Source organism: Peromyscus eremicus, chromosome 9, assembly GCF_949786415.1.
Source record: "Peromyscus eremicus chromosome 9, PerEre_H2_v1, whole genome shotgun sequence".
Classification (NCBI taxonomy): Eukaryota; Metazoa; Chordata; class Mammalia; order Rodentia; family Cricetidae; genus Peromyscus; species Peromyscus eremicus.
The window spans coordinates 111,733,863-111,760,727 of record NC_081425.1 but is presented as its reverse complement, the minus strand read 5'-3'; the positions used below and the strand labels follow the sequence as shown (position 1 = coordinate 111,760,727).

The 26,865-nt window shown below is 47.4% G+C and overlaps 1 protein-coding gene across 10 annotated transcripts; it reads right to left on the bottom strand.

Moving 5' to 3' along the window:
* Positions 1-312: 312 nt before the first annotated feature.
* Positions 313-26,865, bottom strand: Fam3d (FAM3 metabolism regulating signaling molecule D). Of its 10 annotated transcripts, none has more exons than XM_059274260.1 (10): positions 26,649-26,865; positions 16,058-16,105; positions 13,761-13,807; positions 10,200-10,220; positions 8,008-8,125; positions 6,475-6,533; positions 4,925-4,975; positions 3,564-3,648; positions 1,878-2,004; positions 313-751 (listed from the first exon to the last, which is right to left on the bottom strand). In XM_059274260.1, exons 2-10 carry the CDS (start codon positions 16,099-16,101, stop codon positions 662-664), a joined length of 642 nt encoding a protein of 213 aa, XP_059130243.1. In that variant the 5' UTR covers positions 16,102-16,105; positions 26,649-26,865; the 3' UTR covers positions 313-661. The 10 variants fall into 10 exon arrangements, with proteins under 10 accessions (XP_059130243.1, XP_059130238.1, XP_059130233.1 ...); XM_059274255.1 differs by having other exon boundaries at positions 13,761-13,868; positions 26,649-26,728; XM_059274250.1 differs by lacking the exon at positions 26,649-26,865 and adding an exon at positions 16,564-16,943 and having other exon boundaries at positions 10,106-10,220.

Here is a 26,865-nt window from a genome sequence, read left to right as displayed (position 1 = left end):
TGTAAGAATCTCCCTGCCTTAGATCTGCTCCCTTCCTCCTTTTCTCCAGCTTTGGGTCACCTCTGGCTTGTCTTAAAAGAGCATGTCAAGATGATGGTCTGCATATCCTGTCTCCTAGGCTTTCCTGTTCCTGTCCATCTTGAGAACCAAGTTTTTTTGTGCTTGGCATTTTGTGAAATTCCAGGAAACCAGACTCCATTCCAGCAGCCAGATGAGTTACCCCTACCTATCCAGCTCCAGAACCCATGCTGAGACTAGACCTGTACAATCCCAGGGAGAACCACCGCAATTTGAGAGGCTGGAAAGTTCAAATTCAGCAAAAATAGAATTTAATCCTGCTCAAGTGTAGGCAGCCAGTCCTTCTGGAGATAACCATGGACAGTCTTGGAAGGTCTCACTTGTCTCCCTCACAGCTGGTTCCACAGGCCCTGTGCAGCTGCCCATCTCCAAGCTGGTCCTTGTAGGGTAGTGGGAGGCTGTTGTTTCCTCAGAGAGGAAGTAAGTCACATTGTGTGGGAGGATGGTCAGCGCATCTCATATGGCTTCTCCCTTTCTTCCTCCTAGACAGCTACCATCAGCACAGATCCAGCAATCCTGGGCTCCGCTCTTAAGTCAGTTGGGCATTTCTTTGGCTCCCTGGCCCGGAAGGGCCATGGCCACCCTAAAATACCTTCCGTGGCACACAACCCTCCAGCTCTAGTAACTCTGGCCATCCTTCATATTTGTTTGTTTCTGGATTGTTCTTTAAGAACTAGGGAGAGAAGAGAGATGTTTCAGACAGTGGGCAAGGCTGTCTAGGACTCATGAAAAAGCATTTGCACTGACCCTCAACCCTCGGAGGGCTCTCTTACCTCTCCATAGCCTCATTTTACAGATGGGGCAAGCAGCTCAGAGAAGAACCACAGCTAGCTTGAGGCCTCAGAACCAGGGTTGGAGCCTATTGTGCCCCATGGAGGCACCAAGGATTGGGAGAGCCGGAGAGCTGTCACCCTTCTCCAAAGCCTCCACTGACCTCCTTCAAGTCCCAAATCACAATAATGAAAGCATGGAAAAGAAGAATCCTAGCAATTATTGAGCGTCTGCTGCATGCCTGGCATGATCACAAGCTGCCTTGTGTATTTAATGTACACAGCAGCCCTGGGAAAGTGCATACTGTTATGGTTCCATTCTACTGTGCAGGAAACTGAGGCATAGAGAGAAAATGTCACTGTGTATGTTTCCCCTAGTTGGGAAATTTTTCATGTGATTTCTCTAATATGTTACCAGTATGGCAACATAGGATATCTTTGGGGCCTTGCTGTATGGCCATCTGCTTTTGATGGATCTGGACCCTTTACAACAAGGAGGAAGAAAGAGTCCTTGCCTGACCAGGGCAGCTTAGCTCTGCTCAGTGTCCTGACTCCTCTGTGTGTGCTAGCCCCCAGTCCAGGCCCTGCATTCTCACCCAGAGGTCAAGGATATCCTCTCCTTTCTTCTCCTAGGTTAGTCTCTCTTGAACTAGGCCTGATTTCCAAATGTGGGTGATAGTTAATTTGATTATGCATTGGCTGGGCTGAGAAGTGGCTCGGAGGTCTATAAAGTACGAGTATTTCCAGAGAGGATTAATGAAAGGGGCAGTTACTAATCCAAGCCATCCCATCCACAGGCCGGGGTCCTGGATAGAAGGAAAAAGGAGAAGCTACTAGCCCGGACATTTGCTCTCTGCTCGCTGGCCTCCATGAGACGAGCAGCTTTGCTCTACCATGATGGCCCTCCCTGATGGTTCTGTGTGGCGTTTCTGACCAATGATATAGCCTATAGGAGTGACTGTCCTTCCACCCCCACAGCTCCTTGTCTACTTAGCCCTCACTCAGACAGGGGGGCAGCCAGGAACCAACCTGCTCAAAGGGGCTTTTATTCTTGAGGTCTTTGGCACCTAAGAAGACCCAGCTGTCCCGGAAGCCCAGCTGATTTGCATAGGAACTCCCCAGGTTGGAGAAGATCATCCTGATTTTGTCATTCATTCTGCAGAGGACCAGAGAGAACAGTTGGGTGAGACTGAAGGACATTGATGAGGGGGTGGGAACAGGGTGAGGCTCTCAATTACCTCCCCCACTCTCCACCTGCACACATAACACCTGCCTTCTGAGGCTCTCAAAGTTCACTGGATTGGGATGGGGGGCTGAGGCTCTTAAGAGAGCTTTGGGTGGGGCTGGAGAGGCGTTTGGACAGTGCTACTCTGTTTGCAGGGAACACAGGACATCGAGAAGGACTAACTGAAAGGTGGGTCTACCCTTCTCCCTTGTGGAAATCATCATAAACATGTCAATATGGCCACGAGTTTAACAGTGGGATCCGTTCTGAGAGATGTGCTGTTAGGCATTCACACTGATTCAGTGTGTGCACACCAAGAGTGTGTTCACACAAGCCAAGCTGGCTATGGCATTTACTAAATGATCTGATTTTAATGGGTCCATACAGTGAGTCATAACAAGCTATGTAGCACAAGTGGATTTTTTCTTGTTCTCATGTATTTGTACATGCATGTACATGTATGATTGCATGTGTATGGACACATGCATATGCATGTGTATATGTGGTGGACCAAGGCTGATATGGAGAATATTTTTCATCACTCTTTTAATTTATTCTTTTGAGTCAGGGTTCTCAATCAAACACAGAGATCACTGATTTGGCTAGCTTGGCTAGCCTGCTTGCTCTGATAATCCTTTGTCTTGCTTTCAGAGGCTAGAATTACAGGCTGGCTACTATGTCTGCCTATTACTGATGTAGGTTCTGGGAATTTGAACTCAACTCTCCACTCTTACTCAGAAAGCTCATTATCCATTCAGCCACCTCACCAGCCTAATGAATGCATGTATTTATTTTGCTCACTCAGCCCTAGAGGGCGAGTGTCATGGTTTGAATAAGAAGGTCTCTGGGAGGCTCATATACTTGAATGCTTGGTCACAGAGAATGGAACTGTTTGAAAGGATTATATGAATTAGGAAGTGTGGCTTTGCTAGAGGAAGCGTGTCACTGGGGATGGGCTTTGAATTTCAAAAGCCCATGCCAGGCTCAATCTCATTACCTCCCCCTCTCTACCTGCAGATTAGGATGTAGCTCTCGGCTACTTCTCCAGGATCATGCCTGCCTGTCTGCTGCTATGCTCCCTGACACAATGATAGTGTACTAAACCTCTGAAACTGCAAGCCAGCCCCAGTCAAATGCTTTCTATTATAAAAGTTGCTGTGGTCATGGTGTCTCTTCAGAGCAACAGAACACTGAGATAGTGAACATTCTTGCAAGTCATTAATATTTTTTCACGTCTTCTTATATGCACATATGATGTGTCATCATGCTATAATTTCTGTAACCAGCCAGTGGCTATTGGATGGGGAGACTTTGCCATCATTGTAATGTAGGTCACAGCATACTACTCAGAACATCATTTTCCAGACTTCCCTGATTCTTTTCTCAGGATAATTAGCTGGAGGGTGGGGCTTTCAGAAGAGTAGGAGAGTGTGTGCAGGTGTGAAGTATTTGGTTTGCATCACCACGTGAAGGTGACGTTTCCCACTTACTTGGTGCCTGGGTCATCATAGGAGGCCACCAGCACCAGCGTGCTATCTGGAATTTCTTCAAGGAAGTTCATCAGGAGTTTGGGTTCTGGGAGAGGAAGAAAAGAAAGGCACTGGTCTTTAGGAGAAATGCTGCTGGATCCTTATTCTCTTCTACCCTAATGACCCAGGGAGGACCTGGGCCAGGCTGATGGGAAGCTCAGAAGTCAGATGGAGGCAGTATGATGGGTGTAGCGTTTCCTGCAGCATTTATCCGAGGGCAGGAAAATGTTAGAACACAATAAGGGGACTTCATTCATGTGACCTGGATTCATGTGACTAGACATTGGCATTTTAAGTGCCCTGGGTATGGGGCTAGGCTGTAGCTCACTTGCCTGACATGCACAAAGGTCTGAGTTTGACCTAGTGTGATGGCACACACCTGCAGTCCCAGCACTTGGGAGGTAGAGACAGGAGGATCAGAACTTCATAGATCTCTACTGTCCAAGGCCTCATGGCATCTTCTAAATGACCACAGACAGTCTAGGCTGCTGTTTATCCTTGGTTACATAATGAGTTTGAAGTCCCCCTGGGCTACATGGGGCTCTGTCTCAAAACAGCTCTCTGGGGTCTTGTGACAAGGATGAGCAATAGCTCTGCTTATGGCATCTTTGTGAAATTTACATGTGATAATCTGGGGCATACAATTCATGCCTTTAAATGGAATTATAAATTGTTAGCAGAACTGGATACATAATTTGTGAGGACCAGTGCAAAATAAAAATGCAAGGCCATTGATTTCAAATTGGTTAAGAATTTAAAAACTGTGAGTATAGAGCATCAAATTACCAGCCAAGCTGTTCATGGAACTCAGATGCCTGGATTCCAGCCCAAGGAGCCCTTCTCTGCCTGTTGTGCTAAGGCAAGGGGGTGGTGATGTCCCAAGAGTCAACCATATATATGCACAGAGATTAAAGAAAATAAACCAAAACTCATCTATTTGGAGAAGCAACATCTTCAGAGAGATGGAGAAGAGGGCACTTCTCAGAGTCAAAATTGCTAGGAAGTGAAGAAGAACCAGTGCTTCAAGCATATCCCTTGGGCTACATCCAAGGCGGTATGCAACAGCTCTCTAATTCCCCAGCTGGCTTCATTTTTCTTCTGTCTTACTGCTTGATGCACTGTGGGCATTTTTTGAAACCAGTTTCTAAATAAGCCACTATGCTCAAACCCTCTTTTAAGGATCTGTGCCTGAGTCTAACTCAGACCCTAGGAAGGTGTCTAAAGCAGAACAACCCTCAACCTTGCCATCCTTGCATCCACAAGTGACCATTCCACAGGAAGGAGCTCACCATCATGACCTCAGTGCCAACAGAGGTGCCTACCTCCAGAGTACATGTCAAAGCTGCCCTTTCTCAGCACCTGTCCTGTAGTTCCTAGTGAAAAGAGAAGAGTTATTACTTCCCATATCATGAGTCATCTTGCTTGTCATTTTGCTGAATCTGGCCCATGGGTACTGTAAAGCTTAAAACCAGAGTGAGAACTGAACGAAACTGGATCTTGTGAAGGTCATCAGGGGCACAATAGGGGCCTAATATTGTCTGGGCTGGGGCTGATTTGAGAGGTAGAACATACTGGCTGAACATCCCGAGCACAACAGAATATAACCACTCAGAATCTGTGTTCTGCCATGACAGCTGCTCACACATGAGTCAGCATTTTACCCTTAATTTTTGCATAAATTCAATGGGCTGTTAGTTTGAAATGGAATGTATCTAAACAGTAAGTGTACTAGTTATATTTTCAGCAAAACTATAATAGGGACATGTTTATAACTGTTCCCACGTAAGTGGGAAACCTGCAAGCCAAACCTTCCAACTTTGGAGGCCGTGGAATTTTCACTGATAAATGGTCCTCAGATTTCTGGGGTCTGGATTGCTTTTGGGGTTTTTGGGCAAATACCCTTGGTGATCTGGAGGAAAGCCACTGGTCTCAACCTTTACCACTAGATGGTAGTATTGCAGAGGGTTTGGCGATGGTGCACTTGCCATGGCTAGTGGCAATTCTCCCTGCCAATAGGAGCAGGCTCACCTGAGGAACCCTAGCAGGCTCAGAGCCGCATGGGGCTTTACATGGGGTCTTTAGAAGGGGCCATGTGTCTCCATGAGTATGCTCATTTGTGAGTTTCTAGAGTCAGGGTAGAGGTGAGTAGCATAGTCTGAACTGTTTCTCAAAGGAAACTCTGCACAGTGAGAGGTTAGGAACCAGTCATGTTTAACTATGGCTAATTACTATGTATGAGGAGCCTGAGGCCCAGATCTATACACCTGCCTAGAGACACTGCAGTCCAAGGAGGCTGCCAGCTGGAGTTGCCAGATCTGGGTTCAAGTTGTACAAAGTATACGCTCAACATGATGGCTTTGTGATAGGCCAGACAGGAAGCTCCAGTCTGGAACCTTCCTTCCCTCTTTCCTTCCCTGTTGCCTGGAAGGGGTGTCTCCTTTTCTCCTTGCTGTTTTTTTTTTTTAACTGCAGTTGACCATCTTCTGCTCTGGAACCTTCTGTGATTACACCTGCCCCACATGTTGCATCTCCGTTCCCTTACTGTGGTACCCATAGGGATCATGAAGCCAGGGCCTGGCTCATGCTAGATTGTGTTCATACTTGTGGAATGAAGAGTGATATGTAATCAGCATGTGATCTCACTCTGCCACTGTGTACACTGTGGTTTCATGTATGTTGGTCTAAGCTGGAGTGGCCTTGAGGGTGGAGCCATGGTTCACAGCAGTGAACTCTTCGGCAGGAGCCTAGGTGATCAGGCCTGTCTGATCTGCTGCTCTCCCAATTCAGCCTTGCCCTGTCCTGAGTTCTACAGGATGACCCAACAGGTGGCAGGTCCCTTTCCTGTGTCTCAGGTGTGACACTGGCCACTTACCATTCACCAGAGCAATGTTCAGGCCTCTGCCCACGTTGTTTCTCACTGGACTCATGATACTGCAGATGAAGAAGGAAAGTAAAATAGGCCAGTATTCCCAGGAGCAGAAGGAATGCTCTGCTTTTGTGATGAGACCTTGAGAAGGTTTACCCATGGGGCCCAGCTCAGAGGCATTAGTGTTTCGAGATATTTGATTATACTGTGTAAAGACAGCCACTGTGATTGGTTTAATAAAAAACTAAATGGCCAATAGTTAGGCAGGATTTTGGGGGCAGAGAGGATTCTGGGAAGAAGAAGGGCAGAGTCATGAGGAAATGCCAGGGATACAGAGCAAGCAACATTGACTTTATACAAAGTAAAGATAACTGAGCCACATAAAAGAACATAGATTAAAAGATATGGGTTAATTTAGGTTATAAGAGCTTTTAGAAACAAGCCTAAGCTATTGGCCAAGCTTTCATAATTAATAATAAGTCTCCATGCAGTGATTTGGGAGCTGGCTGGTAGGAGAGAGAAAGACTCCCTACACACTGGCAAACACATGTAGTGGCTTGGGCTGTAGGATTTCTTCCAGAAGGCTGTGGTGGGCTGCGTTCTTTGTGTGGTAGCCCATTAGTCCATGGCACATTTGGGCCAGTCTGCACAGATAAACAGGCAGAGTTTCTGTCTGGGATTTTGAGATGCTAGGGTAGGGTGGTCTCCCACGCCAGGATTCAAGAAAGTAGAGATTGGAGAAATTTTACCATCCTAGAATGGTTGATTCCCCTGTGGAGCCCAGCTGGGTTCCCACCAGCTCAGCCTCCACATTCTATGTTCTCCCCTTCCTCAGGATGATGGTATTTTTCCACTCCCAAGGCAGCAAGGAACCAGTCTGGGAATGCTCTCATACTGGTGAGGCGCTAAGGTGGTGCTAATTTGTCAGAATGTGTGGCAGCCGCCTTCATTCACAGAGAAGTCCCAGTTTCAGTGGAGGAAAAACAGCCAATAGGAGAAAACAGAGCCAAGAATGATGTGAGCGTAAACTTGATGTCAGTTTGAGCTGCTTGATTCTGCTCACCCTGAACCTCTGGCTTCAACTACACAGACCAGTAATGACCCTGTTTTGCCTAAGCAAGTTGTGTATAGGTTCAGCGTCGTGTTGGAAAGACCCATCTGTTCTCCATGGCAGGATAAACATAACTGTTGAGGCTTGGAATGGGTTCATAGATTTCCTCCACAGGGCATCCGTTTCACCAGAAGCCCAGCAACTTGTCTGTTAGACAGACCTGCCTTCAGCTTGGCAGGTGACCCTGATGGAGCCTCACTGTTTGTTTGTTTGTTTTTTTAACAGCAGGGACAACATCAGCTCAACTACCTGTGCAGGGAAAGGAAGTAGACAACAGCAAGGGTGGCTGAGCTGGGACATACCTGGTGTCAAAGGTGACCTGGGAAAGGCATGGGCTTCCTCACAGGCCTGCCCTGACAGGACTTTTCAAATGGATGAATGAATGAATGACATGTAAGCAAAGAAATACAGCCACCCTGGGTACTTACATTTCATTTTCAAAGCACATAGAGGGGCCCACGACATTGGCAGCCCCACTGCTGATTTTAAATGCGAAGAAGTTGTCTAGGCAGGGCTTGCTGAGCCCACACTTGGTCTTCGGGGCACCTGGGAAGGTAACACAGAGTTCTCACATCTGGGGAGGGGACTGGGCCTTAGGGTTTTGTTCTTTTTTGGGCACCTTAGGGCCTCCACCAACAGCATCCAAATATACAGCACTCTGGCTGAGGGTCTGGCCACCCTAGAATTAATCTGAGGGCTTTCTAAGAGAGGCTGTTTCTGCGGAGCTTGCTGAGAGCCTGGAATGTGCCTTGCTGAATCATCCCAGTAGATTCTGTGCCTGGGCTTTGGTCCTTCTTCGTAGGCTGAATATGGAGCCTATTGGCTTGGCTTTGGGCTGGGAAGGATGATATGGATAGTAAGATAGCAAGCTGTGGGTCTTCCTGGCCCTCACTGTCGGGGAAGAGTCTAGGCTCCAGGGACCACAGCTGGAATTCCCAGGACTTGCTCGGCCAACTGCAGCTAAGTCCGACAAGCTCTGTGTCAATAGGACAGCTTAGGCAGGCTTTTCTGGAAATGATTTCCTGTCCATCCAGCCTCCACTATCTGGCTGCTGAATGAAGGGAAGTGATGCCCAAGGGGAGATCTCAGGGAAGCCAGGATCTGCTTTCTGAGCTATGGCTGAAGGGGCTGTCTCCATAGCTGTTCTGAACCCTGGTGCCATTGCTCTGGGAACTACCAGGAGCATTGTGTGTGTGTGTGTGTGTGTGTGTGTGTTTGTATGTGTGTGTATGTTGAGGGGGAATATCAGGAACTATAAACTGCTCTTTCACCAATCTGCTATGTAGTTTTGCTAGAAGCTTTTCCAATTATTTTTGTCATTGTCAAGTCAGGAAGTTGGTTCCAATCAGAGTGGACTAGCAGACTCTCTCTCTCTCTCTCTCTCTCTCTCTCTCTCTCTCTCTCTCTCCCTCTCTCTCTCTCTCTGTCTCTCTCTCTCTCTCTCAAGATTTATTTATTATATATACAATGTTCTGCTGGCATGTATGCCTGCATGTCAGAAGAGGGCACCAGATTTCATTATAAATGGTTGTGAACCACCATGTGGTTGCTGAGAATTGAACTCAGGACCTCTGGAAGAGCAGCCAGTGCTCTTAACCTCTGAGCTATCTCTCCAGCCCCCAGAAGGCTTTCTCTTAAATGTCAGTTTGGACCTACTGTGAAAGGTTTAATGATAAAACTCTTGAAGCTGGCTATGGGTTTGGAGAGTGAGGATGTGGGAATTGACTAGTAATGTCTTCCATGGGATCAGGAAGGGTAGAATGTAGCCTATATGCTTGAGTTTTTTATTCCTTTCAGTAGACGATATCTGCAAGATGTCATAGCTCTTTGGGTCTGGTTCAGAATTGGACTGAGGGGGCTTCAGAGGGATAAGATCAAAGGTAAAATGGTTTATCTTCATTCTTGTAGTTGGCTTTCTGCAATGCTGTATGCATTGTGCTCTCATACCTTCTTTAGTCAATAAAATCCTAACCCTGAAGCTCAGCTCTCTTTGGAGTTACCATGCTGGGTTAGGGGTTGAGGGACTTGGCAGGGAGGCCTTATGCAAAAAAAGCTGTTGAGGAGATGGTCTCTGGACTAGCAGGATGGCTGTGTTTAACTCCCCTACTTATCACTACAACTGTTTGGCCTTAGCCAGGAGATTTCACTCCCCTGAGCCTGTAAAAGGGAAACACTCATGGAACATGCATGGGGGTGTGTTAGCTTTATATGAGATGCCTGTGAGGACAGAATGCATCATCTGGCTGAACCCAAGCTAACGTCAGTAGCAGCCATGTTCTCTGCCTCACCTTCTTTGTTCCTTGGGAGCCCTGGTCCTTGCTGAAGCCCTCTTTCAATTCTGGCTCACAACAGGGTGAAATTCTAGAGGAGACAGGGAGCCCTCTGGTCTAGACTACCCAGAAGGAATTGCAGAAGGGAAAGTGTTGAGCCACCTTCCTACTGGTCTGAATGGCTGAGAGGGGCCACCCAGCCCCTGCTTCTGACACCACTGTCACAGAGGAAGTGGGCTAGGAAGACTCTGGATACCTGTGTTTCTCTGGGGCCTGTAGCACTGGGAATAGAGACCTTGGGACATCCTGCCTGAGCACAGATGAGGGGGTGGGGCTGTGTAGATACTCACGGATCTCCTTGGAGGGCACCCCTGTTTGAGAGAAAGAATCTGGTTAGTGAAAAGGTACTTAGGCCTCTTGCAGGAGGAGGAGGGGGCTGAGGGCTGGGCAGTGGGAACACACACTTTGATATAGTTCCACTGATGGGAATTAGCTCTCCTGTTACATCTGGGAGCTTTCTCTTACTTGCTGCTGCCACCCATTCATAAATTGGTGCATATGCATGTACACTCATGCATGCACAGGCAGAGACACTCATGCGCAGACACATACATGCACATAAATGCATATTCAACACACATGCATAAACATACATATGTACAGACACAAATTATTCATGTTTAAAATCAAGTTGTGCTATGCTGTGAGAAACCTGGAGAATGAGCCTTAACCCTGTGTGTTTGGTGGGTGTGATATTTAAGCACTATGTGGCTCAGTTTACTTGATAGCACATAGAGTGCATCACATCCATCTTCACTGGGCTGTGGAGAGGATCCAGTGGCCCCTGGGTCATCTCTTTCTTGAATGCCTATCTGTGCTAGGCCTGAGGGATCCTGGTTACTGCCTGGCATCTTGTCTCCCTTTGTCCTAGTTCTTTCTGGGTTTCTAGGTCAAGTGTCCACCATACTGTGGTGGGTCCTAGAGAACAGGTTCCTTCAGAGAACACAAAAATGTCTGGGAAGGAGTGTGCCTTTTCTGGGTCCTATTCCAGCAACAACCAAGGCTGAGCCAACCACAATACCATCCATCCTCTGGAGACAGAGCTCTTCTCTGAGTTAATGTATTCCCTTGGCCCTGGTGTGTGTGTGTGTGTGTGTGTGTGTGTGTGTGTGTGTGTGTGTGTGTGTGAAGAAGTGCTTTTTTCAGTTCTAATATGGCCATCTGGACAGCTGGTAGCCATCATGTGTCCTAGAGAAGAGCTGACCATGAGTGTAGCTTCTACCCCGTTGAAGGAAGGCAATACCTAGGAGACTGGGGATGTGGCTCAGTTGGTAGAGTACTCGCCTAGCATGCACAAAGCCCTAGGTTCAACTTCTAGCATCCCATAGGCCAGGTGCAGTGGTGCCCATCTGTGATCCCAGCACTCAGGAGGCAAAGGCAGGAGGATCAGAAATTCACTGTCATTCTCCGTTTGAGGCCAAGCTGGGCTAAGTGGGACTGTTTTCAAAACACAGCACAACATCAAAGGGCACAGTAAGTTGGGCCCAGGGGGCTTTGTGGTACTCCTGAAATCAACTCTACCTGACTTCTCAATGAAGAGACTTAGAGACACTGTTATACTGAAACGAGTTGATTCTGTGTCTCCTGCCTAGTTTTCCAGGTAAGCCTGGAGTTCTTAATCTCCACATCCCTGTACTATGGGCCTTGGTGGCCTGGCAAAGCTGGTGAGCTTCTCAGAGTAGTCCATCCTCACTCCCTTGGGATACTTAGCACTTTCTTCTCCAGCAGAGCTCAAGTTATTAAGTGCATAAAATAAACCAGATTGGATTATGAAGGAAACCAGTTATTATCATCTTTCTGTATAATAGTGATAATCTATATTTGTTCTGTTATATACAGGCTTTAGTATCAGCACATAAAATCATAAAATAAGGGTATGTCCCCCAGGGCAGGAGCCTGTGAAATGAGGGGAAGTTGGCCCATGAGTCTGGGCAGCTGATGAGTTTCTGTCTGTTTTCCCCACTGAGCACATACCTGCATTTCTGCAGACTCTGAGTTAGGGGAATGCACTGCTGTTGTTTGGGAGCATTGTAACTAAGTCTGTTTCTCTCTCTTAGACCTTAAGCAGGGGCTACCTCTTCCTTATTTTGGGTTCCCTGTGATCCTATACAGAGCTTAAGGCCTGATGCCTGTGAGTTGGAGTTATTGGTTTGTCAGCTCCCAAGTAACTGAGCTTTGAAAGATTCAGTTACTGGATGAAATCTCAACAAGCATTACCTACTGCATTCTGACTGTGGCTCTGTCCTGTATGAGACACCTTGACCCTCCTGAAAATAGCCAGGTTCACATCTCCTTGAGGCCAGCAGGCAGCAGAATCTATCAATGGTCTATAGAAGCAGTAAGTATCTTTGGATCAGGCACATGGCAGCAACTAAGTGTCTATATAAATGAAGTCTCAGTGTGGGCTCTGTGTCTCAGCTGACAAGAGGCAGATGGCACAAGGCTATCAAAACCCTCCACCCCGGAGTTGTGCTAAGGATGGGGTTCCTGCTTTCTTACTGTCTTGGGAAGTTGGGAGCCATTTTGGTCCTTGGAGATCGTGTTGAACTCTGTCAATGGTAGTGGTTCTCAGTTTCCCAGAAGACAAATCTAAGAACATACACCCCTTCCCTTCTTTCTTGAAAGGATTTGAATATATATACCCAGGCTCCATTCCTGTTCTGACATCTCTAAGGGAGAACTTGGGTTAGTTTCAAAAGTCTCTTTGACTTTTTATTTTCTCAGAACACACATGAAACCATGCCACAAATCATGCTTGAGTCTATTATACAACCACATCAAGGACCACTCTATGAGGGTATTTGTGTATCTTAAATGAGACTGAGTAGGTAAAACAGTAAGAAATTACCCATCTACTTGCTTCTCCAATCATTAATTCACCCACCCACACATCTATCCATTTACTTACCTATCTACCCACTAACTCATCCACCTACTTGCCATTTTATCCATTCATCAGTTGATCTATCCATTTACTTAACAATCCTTCCACTTACCCACCTGTCATTCTATTCATCATTCAGTTATCAATCTTCCCACCCTCCTGTCCTTCTATCCACCATCTATCTACTCACCCACTCATCTATTCATTCACTTACCTATACATCCACCCCTATCATTTTGTCTACCATTCATCTGTCTATCTGTGAACCATAATGTAGCCATCCATTCATCTATATATTTATCTATTCATTTATCCACCCACCTACAAACCCACTCATCCATCCATCCATCCATCCATCCATCCATCCATTGATCCATCCATCCATCCATTTTTCTTTCACTCATCAAATACTTATTGGCATTGCCATAGCCACAAAATCCTTGTGTTCAAGAAAGTTATATTCTAGGAGGTGGAGTCAGGCAGTAACTAGGGAAACAAATTACATGATGATGGTGTTTGGAAAGAAATAGGCTGACATGGAAGAGGTAAATGAAGGGGACAGGCTACAGCTGGAGCTGGGGAGGTCATGGAAGACCTTTGAGGTGGTAATGTTTGAGCACAGAGCTAAAGGTGAGATGAAGCAGTCATGCAGGCCCTGCACAGAGAGGGTTTAAAGCAGAGGGAACAGCAGGTAGAGAAGCCATTCATAACTCAGATAGTATCATTTCTTCTTCACTCAAAACTCAGACAGTATTATTTCTTCTTCACTTCCTTCTTTCCTTCCTCTGTCCTTTCTTAGACCAGGGCCTTGGAACACTTCTGTGTTCCCATGGCTTCAGACTTCCTGGCAGTACACAATGCCAGTGCACATCTCGACACATCTCTTTGGCTCTTGGGTTGCTCCAGAAGAGAGGTGTTCATTGCTCCATCCCTGGTCTGCAGATTATGGGCTATGAGCTCCACTTACCCAGCCAGCGTGGCAGACGGATGGTTTTCCTGCTGAAGCTGATGTAGCTGCGGAGAAAGACCCACAGGGCAACCAGAGTGAAGATGAAGGCCACGATGCGAATGAGACCTGCAAGTAGAGAGACTCTGCCAGATCATGTACCACACCCCAACAGGAGGCTGCAGTGGAAAGCCAAGTGGAAAGTCCATGTGAGTTCTTGCCAAATTCCAGCAACAATACCACTATGAAAAACCCTCTATTGTAGGTACAGGTCATGTCCACACTGTGAGACTATGTGCTGAATCCATAAGAGTCCATGCTGGGGTAGGACAGTGAGATCAAATGATTAGATTTTGTGAGCATTTCCCAAATAGCCATTGTGAATGAGTTGAAAGTGCTCTTCCTTGGGCTCCAGTTAGCTTTCTAGAGAGAACCCCCAAAGATGTATCATGGAGTCTGTACTATGTGCAGGAGTTCATGCTCTCTGAGCTAAAGTCTGTCAGTCCCAAAGAGTAAATACGGCAATGCTCTTACCACGAGGTCCCTGGCCTCCACCCCGCTCCCCCATTTAGCCTCTCTCACATCATCTTGTTTCTTTGCAAATATCATCATCACACTATTTGGTTGTTACTTGACTCTATTTGCTGAAATGTGACTTTCTTGAAGGCCAGAGTTTTATTTTATATACAGAACATGTACTAATGAGTATTTGATGAATGAAAGAAAAACAGATGGATGGATGGAATGGCAGGTGGGTGGATAGATGGATAGATAATGAATGAGTAGAAGAGTGGATGAGTAGGTGGATAGATGGATGGATGGGAAGATGAATGGCCTAGTTTATTGGTATTATAGTCCTAGCAGTAGGTAGTATTCTGGTGGCCTGGGGAGCTGGGGATGTCTTCGATGTTTTTAATCATCTCAAAGCCACCACAAATAATCACACAGTGGACTTGTTCAGCAGTTTCAGAACAGGCATAGCTCCCCAGCCTCTCCTGCCTCACAGACTCTGGCTCCTATCACTAGGGAGCAATCCCTTACCTGGGAAAGGAACCAAGAGCCCATCCCTTGCAAGGATCAGAAAGAGTAACCACATTATTTCATTTGGTTTGGGGGATACTTCTTGTCTTCTGGTACAGAAGAATTCCTGCAAAGCAGAATTCTTCTCAGGCCCCAGTCCACTCATTCTGTGCCAGGCACTATACTGACAGCTTTAAGATAGACTGTCTGTATTCATCCTCCCATTAAATGTTTGTGCTTGCTAATGTATTACTTCACAGATGAGGAAACTGAAGCCACATGTTTCCCATGACCACTTGGTAGAAGTGAGGTTTGGAACCCAGGCAAGAAAGCTGACCCCAAATCAGGTGCCATGCTTTCTCATAGCTACCTGAGAGGATAAGTGGGGTGTGTGTATTGCACACACTCCCATTTCAATGCCTGTACAGAGGGGTCCATTTGAGGGTGTGCCCCGAAGACTTCTGCTTTACTGTGCTGCCTGTGGTATGAGCATCCTGAAACAGCCCTCCTCGAAGACGGTATGTGGTCTGACTTCTGGCCAGAGCCAGGTGTTTCTAAGCTGGGAATCCAGGCAGATAGGGCCGCTGGGCAGTAGCTGTTTAGCCCCTTCAGCCTGTAGGTGTGTCCTACAGGACACAGGCAGCCTGTAGGTGTGTCCTACAGGACACAGGCAGACTAGGAGAGGCTAAATGTGACCCAACACAAAAATCACAAACTTAAAGTCATTTAAAGATTTTTTTTTTTAATGAATGGAGAGATGGCTCAGTGGGTAAAGTACCAGCATAAGGACCTAAGGATAGGTCCCCAGCATATGTCAGAGCCAGTGCTGGGGTGTGTGTCTGTATCCCCTGCAGTAGCAGAGGAGGAGAGCAAAGACAGGCAGGTCCCAGGGTCTCCATATCTGGAGAACTCCAAGTTCAATGAGAGACAGTGTCTCAAAAAATATAGTAGAGATTGAGAAGAAAACATCTGACATCGACCTCTGACTTCTACACATACCTGTGCACACATATGCAAAATACACACAACACTTATTATTTATTTAGTTATTTAATTAGTTGTTTGTTTACTTATTTAAGTAGCTTATTAGTGGTTCTAAAATGTGGGCTTTGTAGATGACAATGTTATGTTACAATGTCCAAAGGTTGGACACACACAGAGGGATTCTCCCAGGTTTTCCTGCATGCTGTCCTCCTAGAGTTCCTGCTGGGACCTTTGACAGGAGATACTGCATCACCCCCGAGGCTGGGATGGGTGGACACTGACAACAGAAAAGCGAATGCAGAGCACTGTCCTACCTGCCACTCTCATCCTGCCAAGGAGAATGGCTTGGAGTCAGCATTAACCTGTGGAGGGAAGAAAGTCCAATTACAAACTGGCCTCTAGGGTCTGAAGATCAGGGAGGGTACTGAAACTGAGTCTGACATCTAGACGCCTTTGGTTTGGGTTCTCCTTGTCTTTCCTGAGCAGGGGAGCGCTTTTTCTCCCCCTGCCTTGTGCCTCCCTCCCTCAGGCCCCCAGTGAATGCAGAGACCACAAAGTGGAGGAAGGTGCATCTTGGAAGACCTGATTCTCCTTCATTCCCGCCCCTCTTCCTGCCTTCCTCCCTTTCTCCACCTCTTCCCCACTCCTGCCTGACTGCCCACCCACCCAGGGTTGTCAAGCCAGTAAAAGCATCAGGGAACAAGCACAAGTGACTTTGGTTGAGGTATAGAGACATGAGTAGCCTGGCCTGGCGTCCTGCAGGCAAGCCAGGTGCTGCATGAAAAAAGAATCTTTTCAGGGATTAATAAGGGCAGCTCACATGGTTAAGCCCAAGGCCACTCAGCAGGAGAAGTGAGAGGAGGGATTTGGACACATAGCTGCAGCTACCGGATCCCCTGCATCCCCTCAGGGTCCCACTTCTAGTACTTTCTGTTTCAGAAGAGAGCTTAAACCAGAATTTTCTTCTCTTTTGCTTCCCAGGCAGGGTCTGGGTCATACTTCCCATACCCCCTGTGTTGCCCTCAGGCACTGGGTAGTTGCCAGTAATGTGGTAGCTTTGAAAACTTCCTGGGGGCCAGGGGTAATTAGAGGGGAGGGTTGGGTGGTGGTGAGTTAGGCCTGGGGCAAGTGGCTTTTTAAGTCTGTTGTGATTTCACTGCCCTCCTCCCCTTCCCCCTAGAATTTTCATTCTCCCAAGACTCTATCTTAACAGATATCACTCAACAGTCTCCAGTGTCCAACTGCCAAAGGCTCTCTTTGGTGAGCTGGGGCTGCACACCACAGGCCTCCAACGCCCTTCTGCATCAGGTCAAGCATCTCTGGCCTCCCTGGTGTCTTCATGGATGCACTCACATTTAAACAATGGTTACAGCTACAGAAACCTCCAGTGGAGGGCACCTACTGCTCTACCCTCCCCCAGGTCTTCTGAGTAGAGTCTGAGCTGTTACCTTGCTGTGTCTCCCTCTCTTCCTCCCATATCTCCTCTCAAGAAAGCTTCTGTAGACCCTCTAGCTTCCCTCAGATTCAAATGACAACTTTGTTTTTAGATGAAAAAGGTATATCATAATGACAAGGGGTCCTTAGGAATGTGACTTGTAGCCCAGGGGCTTCCACATGAGAACTGAAGGACATTCTGTGCCCAGCACCATATACATGTTGGGCAGAAAGGGTAGAAGGGTGGGGCTGGGATAGGTCAGACAGGAATAGTAGCAGAGTGTGCAAAGAAACAGAGCTGACCCAGTCAGGGTGGAGTGGGCTGAGGAAGGAAAAAAATAAAACAAATGAGGCAGAAGCAGAGATGGAAGGTGGTAAGGATATGAAGGAGGCAGAGGGAAGAACAAGGAGTCTTGGTGGATCCTCGAGATATGGAAGAACCAGGCAATGTTCAGAGGAGAAGAGAGGGCCAGGGCACAGAAGCCTGGCTGGGTAACCAAGCTTGGCAGGAGCTGGCTTCAGGGTTGGTGGGGAGCAGCAGGGCAGTCCTGCCTTGGCCATGGGCTCTCCAGCCTAACGTCCCTCCTGCTTGAGTCCCTGGCTGCCCATCTGACACCCGAGGAGCTCCTCAGCCTCCAGAGTGCCCAGTGTGCTCACTGTGGCAGGCGTTTGTGTTGTGGGGCCAAAGGTTGGGACTGGTCTGCTGGTGAAGGTGGGGGTTGCAGGGAGGGAAAGATACCGGGAACAGGTAACCAGGGAGGGAAAGCATTTTCTCCTCATCACAACTGGTCATTCAGGTTGCAGAGGTGTAGGGGAAAGGTCTCCTTGTTCTAGAAGCAGCCAGGCCTGGGTGGCCTAGATACCTAGCAGGTAGGAAACGTGTGGGGGAGGGAATACAAGAAGGGTTGGGAGGAGGGCCTGAGCTGCTGAGAGTTGTGCCTTTCCTCCCTGACCAAGAGCCATCAGCACCTCCACGTCCTGGGCCTCTCCCGCTGTCCTGCCCTTCTGGCACTCCCTGCTGATTTCTGCCTCCACATCAATTTAGGAGCCTCAAACACCTTCTTCTCTCCAGAAGGCCTTGTGTCCTGCAGGCCCAGAGCTACAAGAACATTGAGGAGTGCTCAATATATATTCAGAGATGGGATGAATTGAACCCTGCACAGTCCTGGGAGGGTAGGATGATATCACTACCACATGGAGAAGGAGGTGGAAGTTCATAGAGACCACACAGCATATTGTGGATTTTATTCCTGAAGTACTTTCTGAGAATCAGTGTGAAGCCGGGCCGGGCACCAGACAGGGGGATGACTGTGACAAGTCACACTCGAAAGCACCCTTGAACTTTGCCCTTACTGGTCTTTTGTGCAAACACTGTTCTTACTCAATTGCTTATGGTAAAAACTACTTTCTCTGGGAAGTCTTCTGTGACTCTGCAAGTTGTTCTGGACAGAGGCACATTCATCATGCTTCCCTGCAACATGGGGCCTTGTTATGTCCTTTGTGATTGCTTTTGAAGTTAGCATGTGACTCAAACAAGACCAATCTGAAACTTTACAGATGGGTCTATAGAGGTCAGGAGAGAGGCGCTAAGAGACGCTTCTGTAAGTCTGGGCTGGTGGGGCCAGTGTGAAGGCCTGGTCATCGACGAGTTATAAACAGTGACAACTTGTGATGCCGAGGAAGAGGCTGCATCTAGGTCAGGCGGACGTGGGCTTGCTGCTTGTGGCTCATTAGATACAGCTCTTGGAGCTTTGCAAAAGGGGTGATGCCTGTTGTGAACGTGGGCAGGCAGCGGTCACCCTGTCTAGAGGGCTGTGCTGGCCTGAGACCGAGCGCCATGCTGTCTTGCTTACAGGGCTCACTTCTTCAGCTCTGTTTGTGTTCCTCCTTGGCATTATTCCCACAGGGATGTTTATTCTTTGTGGAACCAAGGTATCACCACAGCATCTCTGCCGGCTGCCTGTGACATTTCCTTGCCCTTATTTCTTTACAGTGTTAGGCATTAAACCGAGGACACTGAGCATGCCAAACATATGCTTTAATACTAAGCTCTACCCTAAACCCCCAATCTCTACGCCACAGTTCTTAAAGGCTCCGCAGGACCCAGGATGTCAGTTTCTTCCTGTTTCCTGAGCTCTCTGTACACAGGTGATTTTCAGCCCAACCACAACCTGCTTAGGGGCAAGGTGGACAGAGAAAGGGGAGACTCTTCCTCGGCTGAGGATGAACTGTCAAGGAGTGGTCAGAGCATCTCAGCACCATCATACGAAGTGAGAACTTCACTTGTTAAATTCTGACTCTTAGAGCCTTTCTGTCATCACATGGACCCTCTATCAAAGTACTTGGACTGCTTCATTTGGCCCGAGCTTTTGGTCAGCTGCCCTGCTGCCTGCAGCTCCTCTAGATGGTCTTTATTCATGGCCCAGTGTTGGCACCAGGCGTGTGGAAGGTATGCTGAGAATGAAGGAGAGGACTTTCTGCAAACTGGCCTTCTCCCTGCACCAAATGGCTTCTTTCTTTTTATCTTCTATCATTTCCCCATCAAGCTAGACTACCCAGAGGACATATCTGGACTTCAGAACCCACTTGGCTTCTGCAAATTTAAGCCCTGGTTATTCCCACATCATTCTTGGACATTTTACAGACTGAGTGAGTCACAGATCACTGTCCTTGCAGGAGATTCTACCTGTTCTCCCATCCCTGCCAGGTGGGGCTTCATTGCTGGGGACGAACGCTTTGGGACATGGAAGTCTTGCTGGGGCAATGATAGCATCTGGGGGACACAGTTCGGGGGAGGAAGATGGGAGCAAGGTGGAGACAGGATTGAGAGTGCAAACTAAGACTCCTAAGGGACTGAGGGACATATGCTGGTCCTCTGGGAAGCTCGGCCCAGGCCCAGCTGTCCATGCACTTCATTTTCTAATCACCTCTGTCCACCTTGAATAACTAGCCTGTGTGAGGCCACCATTCTTTCCTGGATAGTCCTTCTCCCAATGCACTGATATTTACAGGAAATTATTGATGATGAGATATGCAGTGAATAAATCCATAAACAATAAGACTGCTGGTGAGAACAATTTGTCCCAGTGACATTTATTTAGGAAGGAAATCGCTTATGATTCCCACAATTCCCTGTCCTTGCTATTGTCTTGTAGAGAAATTTTAAAAATGCTTGGTTTAATCAACTTGACACAAATCTAGACATGTCTGAGAAGAGGGAACCATGATTGAGAAAATACCTCCATAAGACCGGCTTGTAGGTAAGCCTCTGGGCCTTTTTCTTGCTTAGTGATTGATGGGGGAGATGTCACCCATGGGCGGGCCGTCCTGGGGTATATAACAAAGCAGGCTGAGAAAGTCATGCGCAAACAAGTCAATGTGCAGCACTCCTCTATGGCCTCTGCTTTTGTTTCTGCCTTCAGGTTCCTGCCCTGCTTGAGGTTTCGCCCTGGCTTCCCTCAGTGATGGAGTGTGATTTGAGTTATGAGATGAAATAAACTCTTTCCTCCCCAAGTTGCTTTTGATTGCAGTATGGTATCACAGCAATAGAAACCATAACTAAGGCATTATGTATCATTGTGTTTATGTGCTTGTGTGTGAGAATGCATGGGGAGGCTGGAGCAGGAGTTACAGGAAGCTGTAAGCTGCCTGCTGTGTGTTGAGCCATCTCTCCAGCCCCTGTTTATTGAAGAGATTTTACTCTCCCAGTTCCTGGGGCATTTCCCAGGATAAGATGACAAATACTCTGTACTAGGCACTGTGTAACCTTGAATTATTTTAACAAATTTAATCCTACAGCAGACCAGTGAAGACTCTGAGGAAACTGAGTCACAGAGTGATCAGGTCATATAGCTAAGAGTCAGAAGAAGAAAAGATTTCAGGTGAGATAGTCTGTGTCAGGACCCCACTTTTTCTTCTTTAAATTTAAGATGGTCTCAGATTGGCCTCAATCTCTATACACAGCCTAGGCTGGTATTTCAATCCCTCTGCCTCAACCTCTGGAGGGCTGGGATTGCAGGCATGTGCCACCATGCCCCCTAGGAGCTCCTGTGCCTAATTAGTTATTGTAGGTTGGGTCAGGTTGGAAATATTTTGGGCTTTCTAGGCTGTTTGTTTCCAGAGATGACAATTTAGCCTTGCTACTTGATCAGGATGGAAACTGTAGACATGTAAATGAGTGGGTGTGGATGTGTGCTAACAAAGCTTTAAGAAAGAGGTGTTGAGTTGTCTGTGGACCTAGTTAGCTAGCTTGTTATCTAGTGTAGTTCTGTTAGCTCCCCAACCTGAGGTGTGGCTCAACTTAGGTGATGGAGAAGGGAGATGTGCTTGGGATAAGAGGAAGTTTCTAAGGTTCTGTATCCGTCTTCATCCTCCTGACTGGCAGGCCAGTCCAGGAGGCAGATCCATGAAAACCTGTTCACTTTGATGGCGAGCTGCTTGTCTTCTATCTTTATGTAGTAAAGTTTTAGGAGGTCATTCCTTTCAGTATATCTGACAGAGGTCATGGTCTGATATGCTTTCCTCAGTGCTCCCTTCTTTCCTCCCCCCAGCTGCCCAGGGAGGTCCTCAGTAAGATGATTGCCTGAGTCCCATTCACTCCTGTGAAACTAAGTGGCCCAGGAGCTGGGAGTCTGTAATGCGGGGTGGTTAATAATGAGACAAGATGCAGCCTGCTGTGGCCTTCACCACGGTATTGCAGGCACAGTCCTCTCTCAACCTGTTTTCTTGTCTGTACATGCCCATCATCACGCCTAGCCCCCAGATGCAGCAGTCCATACAAAGGATGTGCTTCTCAAGGGACAAGTGGAGGTAATGCAGCAGTGCCCCTGCTCTCGTCTCTGGGAATGCCGCACATACGCTCAACTTTGCCAGCACCCTGTGAGCCCAGAACAAGATCATTTCTGAATGATGAATGGGCAACAGAGTTGCACAGAAACTCACAGAACAGCTGGAGAAAAGTGGAATACATCTTACCACACAGCCCTTCTCTTTCCCTCAATTGGCTGAGAGAGCGGGGTTAACTTCAAGGCCTGGACATCATCAGGTAAGCAGTTTGAGTCCCCAGAATTCTCTTTGCTGAAAATCTGACTGGGGTCATCAGAATACCAGTTGGATTATGGTGGGGCTACCTGTACTGTCAAAGTTCATTTCCTGGTCACAGCAGGCTTGGTGAGAACTTGAGTCACTTCAAGTAGGTCAAGTAGGTCAAGCATGAACAAATGTACTCATTTGTAGGTAATTTGGTTTCTATCAGAGGCAGATCAAAAACTCTGATAATTCAAGATGGCTGACTCTTGGGAATGTGTTTGGATATGTTTCATCTAGAAAGCTATATGACCCAGATATCTGACCAAAGAATAAATAATCACAACACTGATTCTAATAAGCACAATTGTTCTGTCAACTTTGAGCCCCGAGTCACCACTTAACTTCCCAACAATTTTGTCAGGATTCTTGTTTATGAACTATATTTTTACCAGTGAGAAATTGTAACCCAGAAAGGTTAAGCAACTTGCCCAGTGTCAGTTAAGTAGAATAGTTAAGCAACATTGCTATCCATTACTGCTGTAACTAGTTAAGTAAAGTAGGAATTGTACAAGTGGGAGCGGGAATGTACAATTGCCATGGGGAACTGTCTAACACCCAGAGTCCATTCTCTATTTTACTGGTGAGCATTCTGACTATCATTTGGAAAAAGACCTGTGCCTTCTGTTCTTTTGGATAGAGTTGACCCTGTGACTCCAGGATAGCCATATGGTCCAGGCTTTGATGAAGAGAGGGCATGACATCTTTTGATCACAGACATGGGATCATCCATGGGAAGGTGACCCAGGCCAAGATCTGAGCTTTCCAAAGATGTTCCAGCAAAGAAAAGCTGCCTTTTTGTTGGGATCTGGAGTCCATATGACTCAGAACTAGAGGTTTTGAGGACATCTTTCCTACCCTGTAGGGACAGCTTGCTGGAGGATAAGGCAACATGGAGACAGAGTCCTAGCAATATGCCAGCCATCCCCAGACTTCTCTGTTCACATGCCAGTGTATATCTTTTATTTTTTCCTCATTGACATGCAAGATTCCTGCCTAAAATACAAGGGTTTTCCCACTTACATAGGTGAGAAAGTTTTAAGTTAAACTCCCATCCTGTCTCTTCCCCTCCAAAGTTTGATCATAGGGCTGAAAGAATCAGGCCAACTCCCCATGTCTTCAACAACAGCTTCCTTCCTGATGTCATCTCTAATGAAGCCACCTTTCCACTGCCACCTTTGCTGGAGGAATACCTATAGGAAAATCTAAGTCCTGGGCATGGTTCCTGTAGGCAGACGTGTTGACTCTACTCCTTCCACCACGCTTCTGCTCTTCTGTAGCTGTCCGCCATAGCTGCCTTCAGCTCTGTTTGCTTGGGGCCCTAGACTTTGTGGAATGTAGCCTCCTTTGCAAAGTCTTCCTGGTCAAAACTTCTGTCACTACCATTCCAAGCCGTTCCACCTTTGGAAGGTTGCCTTTTCTGAAGGTTGCTTCAGTAGTTCACCTGTAAAATGGGGCTAAGTCCCACCATGCAAAGTTGTATGGAAGTGCTCAGCGCCATGCTGGATGCAGAGTCGACCCCCATGTGCATCACCTGTCATTTTACGTTTGTTGCTGGCATTGATCACAGGATCTGCACCTACCTGTTCTGGTTTGCCTGTGAGATATCCTCCAAAAGCTCATGTGTTGAAGGCAGCAGTGTTCAGAGGTTCAGATCCAATCACTATGGGGGTGACTGGACCACAAGGGTTCTAACCTTAGGACTGGATTCATCTATTAGGTCCATAACGTAATGGGTTATTAGGAAGTGGTGGACACTTTAAGAAGTGGAACCTAGTTGAAAGAAGTAGTTCATGGAGGTGTGACCTTGAAGGGCACACTTTGTCTCCAACCTCTACCTCATGCTCTCCCTCTGTGCTTTCTAGTCATCACAAAATGATGACTTTGCTTCACTGCACACTCCACACCATGATGCCCTGCCACGACACAGGCCCTGATCCATCAGAGCCAAATGACAACAGAGTGAAAACATGACCCAAATAAATCTTCTTTTCAGTTGATTTTCTCTGTCACAGTGGTAGAAAGCTGACCAACATGACATGTCTCTTGCAGTGCTACCACCCGTTTTACCCCCAGTCTTCAGAGGGACTATTTTGATGGACTGTGAACTTGCTGAGATAGCACTTTGTCATTTCTAAAAGCCCAGTGCCTTGCACAGTGCCCAAGGCACAGTAGGCACTGAGCGCTGACAAGAGTACCAGCCTGTGGTCGCCTGCTCCATGCCAGCCCCAGGGTGAGGACTTTACACTGTCGACTTGCAAATCCCCATCAGCCAAGCCTCAAGAGATGTTCATGTCCCCATTCTTTATCTTAAAAACCATAAACCAGAGCATGAATTCCAACAAGTGAATGGATTAAATTGATCTACTGTAAAACAGATGATCCGTTCTTTGGAGACAGAGAGCCCGAAGCAAGTACAGACGACGAAACATGGCCCAAGAAGACACAGATGAACCAAAGGCAGAGCTGGGGTCCAGACACCAAAGGTGCGGGAGCTCTCTCCACGACTTCAGACCTCTAGGCTGCTCCCTGGGGAGGAAACTGAAGGTTCCCACCTGCCTCCTAAAGCCTCCAAAAGGACGGGTACCGGCCCCTGGAGCTTTCGGCACCAGCTCCGAGGAGCAGCCCTCCTACAGGCTGTCCCCTGTCTACTTGAAGCCACGTCAGCTACTCTGTTAGACACATTGGTTTCATCCCAGGAGGAGTAGCAGCTTCAGACTAAAAGAATGTTGTCAAGACATGACTTCGAGCTGGGCGGTGGTGGTGGTGGTGGTGGTGCACACCTTTAATCCCAGCGCTCTGGAGGCAGAGCCAGGCGGATCTCTGTGAGTTCGAGGCCAGCCTGGTCTACAGAGTGAAATCCAGGACAGGCACCAAAACTACGCAGAGAAACCCTGTCTCGAAAAACAAACAAACAAACAAACAAAAGACATGACTTCGAATATTTTCCACCACAGAAAAATGCCTAAGTGCCAATGAGGAGGTTAGGCTTCTTAGCTCTGCAGATCCCCAAATTCCTACTGGAATAGAGCAAGCATCTGGGGCCAACTTGCAGACAAGGCAATAAACTCAGAAGGAACTGTTTAAATGACTACAACACAGTCGGCTCCGGGCCTCCAGGTGCATATCAGCAGACACACAGAAGCCAAACTCTGCCCTACAGCTGTGCTTAACTACCTGATCTCACCTTTGACCACCAGCTCTTCTCTGCTCTGGTCTGCACTGCCTCTCGTGGCCCCCCTTCCCCACCTCCAAATCTTCCCACCTTCTAAGTCCACACTGCCTTAGCATATGTAACCTCTTGAGAGAAGTCCATCCCTAACTCCCAGGCCATCTGTACAGCATGTGACAAAATTTGATAATGACGATCCTTGCAGGTTGTTTTTTTTGCTTTCTGGCTGGAACAGTGGTGTATTTGCCTGCCCTGCAGGAAGTGCTCAACAAATATTCTGTGAGTGAACCATCTGCAGGGACACTCCCTGCTGTATCACACGGCACTGTAGCATAGTTCCAGGGCATAGACTTTGCAACCACGCTGCTTGGGCGAATGAAGACTCTCAGTGCTGAGGTTCCCCATTTTCAGAGTGGGAGTAGTAATGAGGAATGGCCTCACAGAGGATACCACACGGAGAACATTTAGCATGCAGCTGGTGGGTGCTATGTTCTGTGCTTTATTGATTCCTCCCACAGATGTCTGTCTAATGGGCAAGAACTGAAGGGACTGAACTGGGATATTCAGCCCTTCGCTCCCATTTCACAGATGAGGAAAACAGATCTTAGTGAGAGGGATCAGCCTGACAATGCATTGCTAGAAAATCTCTCCTGACCATGTACCTTTGTCTAACATTTCAGGTCAATCTTTTCAGAGATAAATAAAATTTGTGGCCAGAGAACATCCTGCCCCTCTTCACTCATTATTCAAATACTTGTAGAACTTGATGTTCATCTAGAATATATTTTTCTCTTTTAAAAACACGTATACACAGGTGAATTAATACATGCAGAGATTCTCTGTGGTCAAAGGATAATATCTACAGTGTGGGTTTTCAAATCCCAGGCTTTTGAACCCTAGATCTTAACTTTGTACCCACAGCAGGCATAACTAATCAATCGCAGAATGAACTGTGCTGAGTGCTAACCTAGCCTTCCCCTTGGCTGATTGTCAGCCGGGCTAGACCCTCTCAGATGAAGTCTACCCATTCCCCCTCCTCAGTGTAGTTTCAGAAATTTCTTCAGTTATGCAGTTTCCTTTTTCTTTTCCTCTTGCTTTCTCTCCCAGGCATGCTTATTCTTCATTTCCCACCCCCACCCCCCTGCTTCTATCATTCTTTCAAAAATGTGGATCAAGAGGTAAAGCCCTCTCCAGTCTGGCAGAGATGTACGTACCTGAGGCTCAGGATTCCCTCTTCCCTACCTTGGTGGAGAAGGGGTGATGAATCAACTGATGATGCCTTCAGTCCTGGCCCAACTAACTGCCTCCCTGGCCTGGCTGCTGACAGGGCCACCTCCTGGTTCTTGGAGGGGCTGTGGCCTTCCCTAGGTAGTTGCCCTCCTCTGGATGCAGCTACCCGGAGGAATTCACAGGGCACGTCATGGGCTCCTT

What these genes read in the sequence shown, in the direction of transcription:
- Fam3d (XM_059274250.1), bottom strand. An exon ending in CCGTCTGCCACGCTGGCTGG is followed by an intron (nt 10,221 to 13,760) that starts GTAAGTGGAGCT and finishes TCTCTCAAACAG; the next exon opens with GGGTGCCCTCCAAGGAGATC. An exon ending in GAACATTGCTCTGGTGAATG is followed by an intron (nt 4,976 to 6,474) that starts GTAAGTGGCCAG and finishes TCTTTTCACTAG; the next exon opens with GAACTACAGGACAGGTGCTG.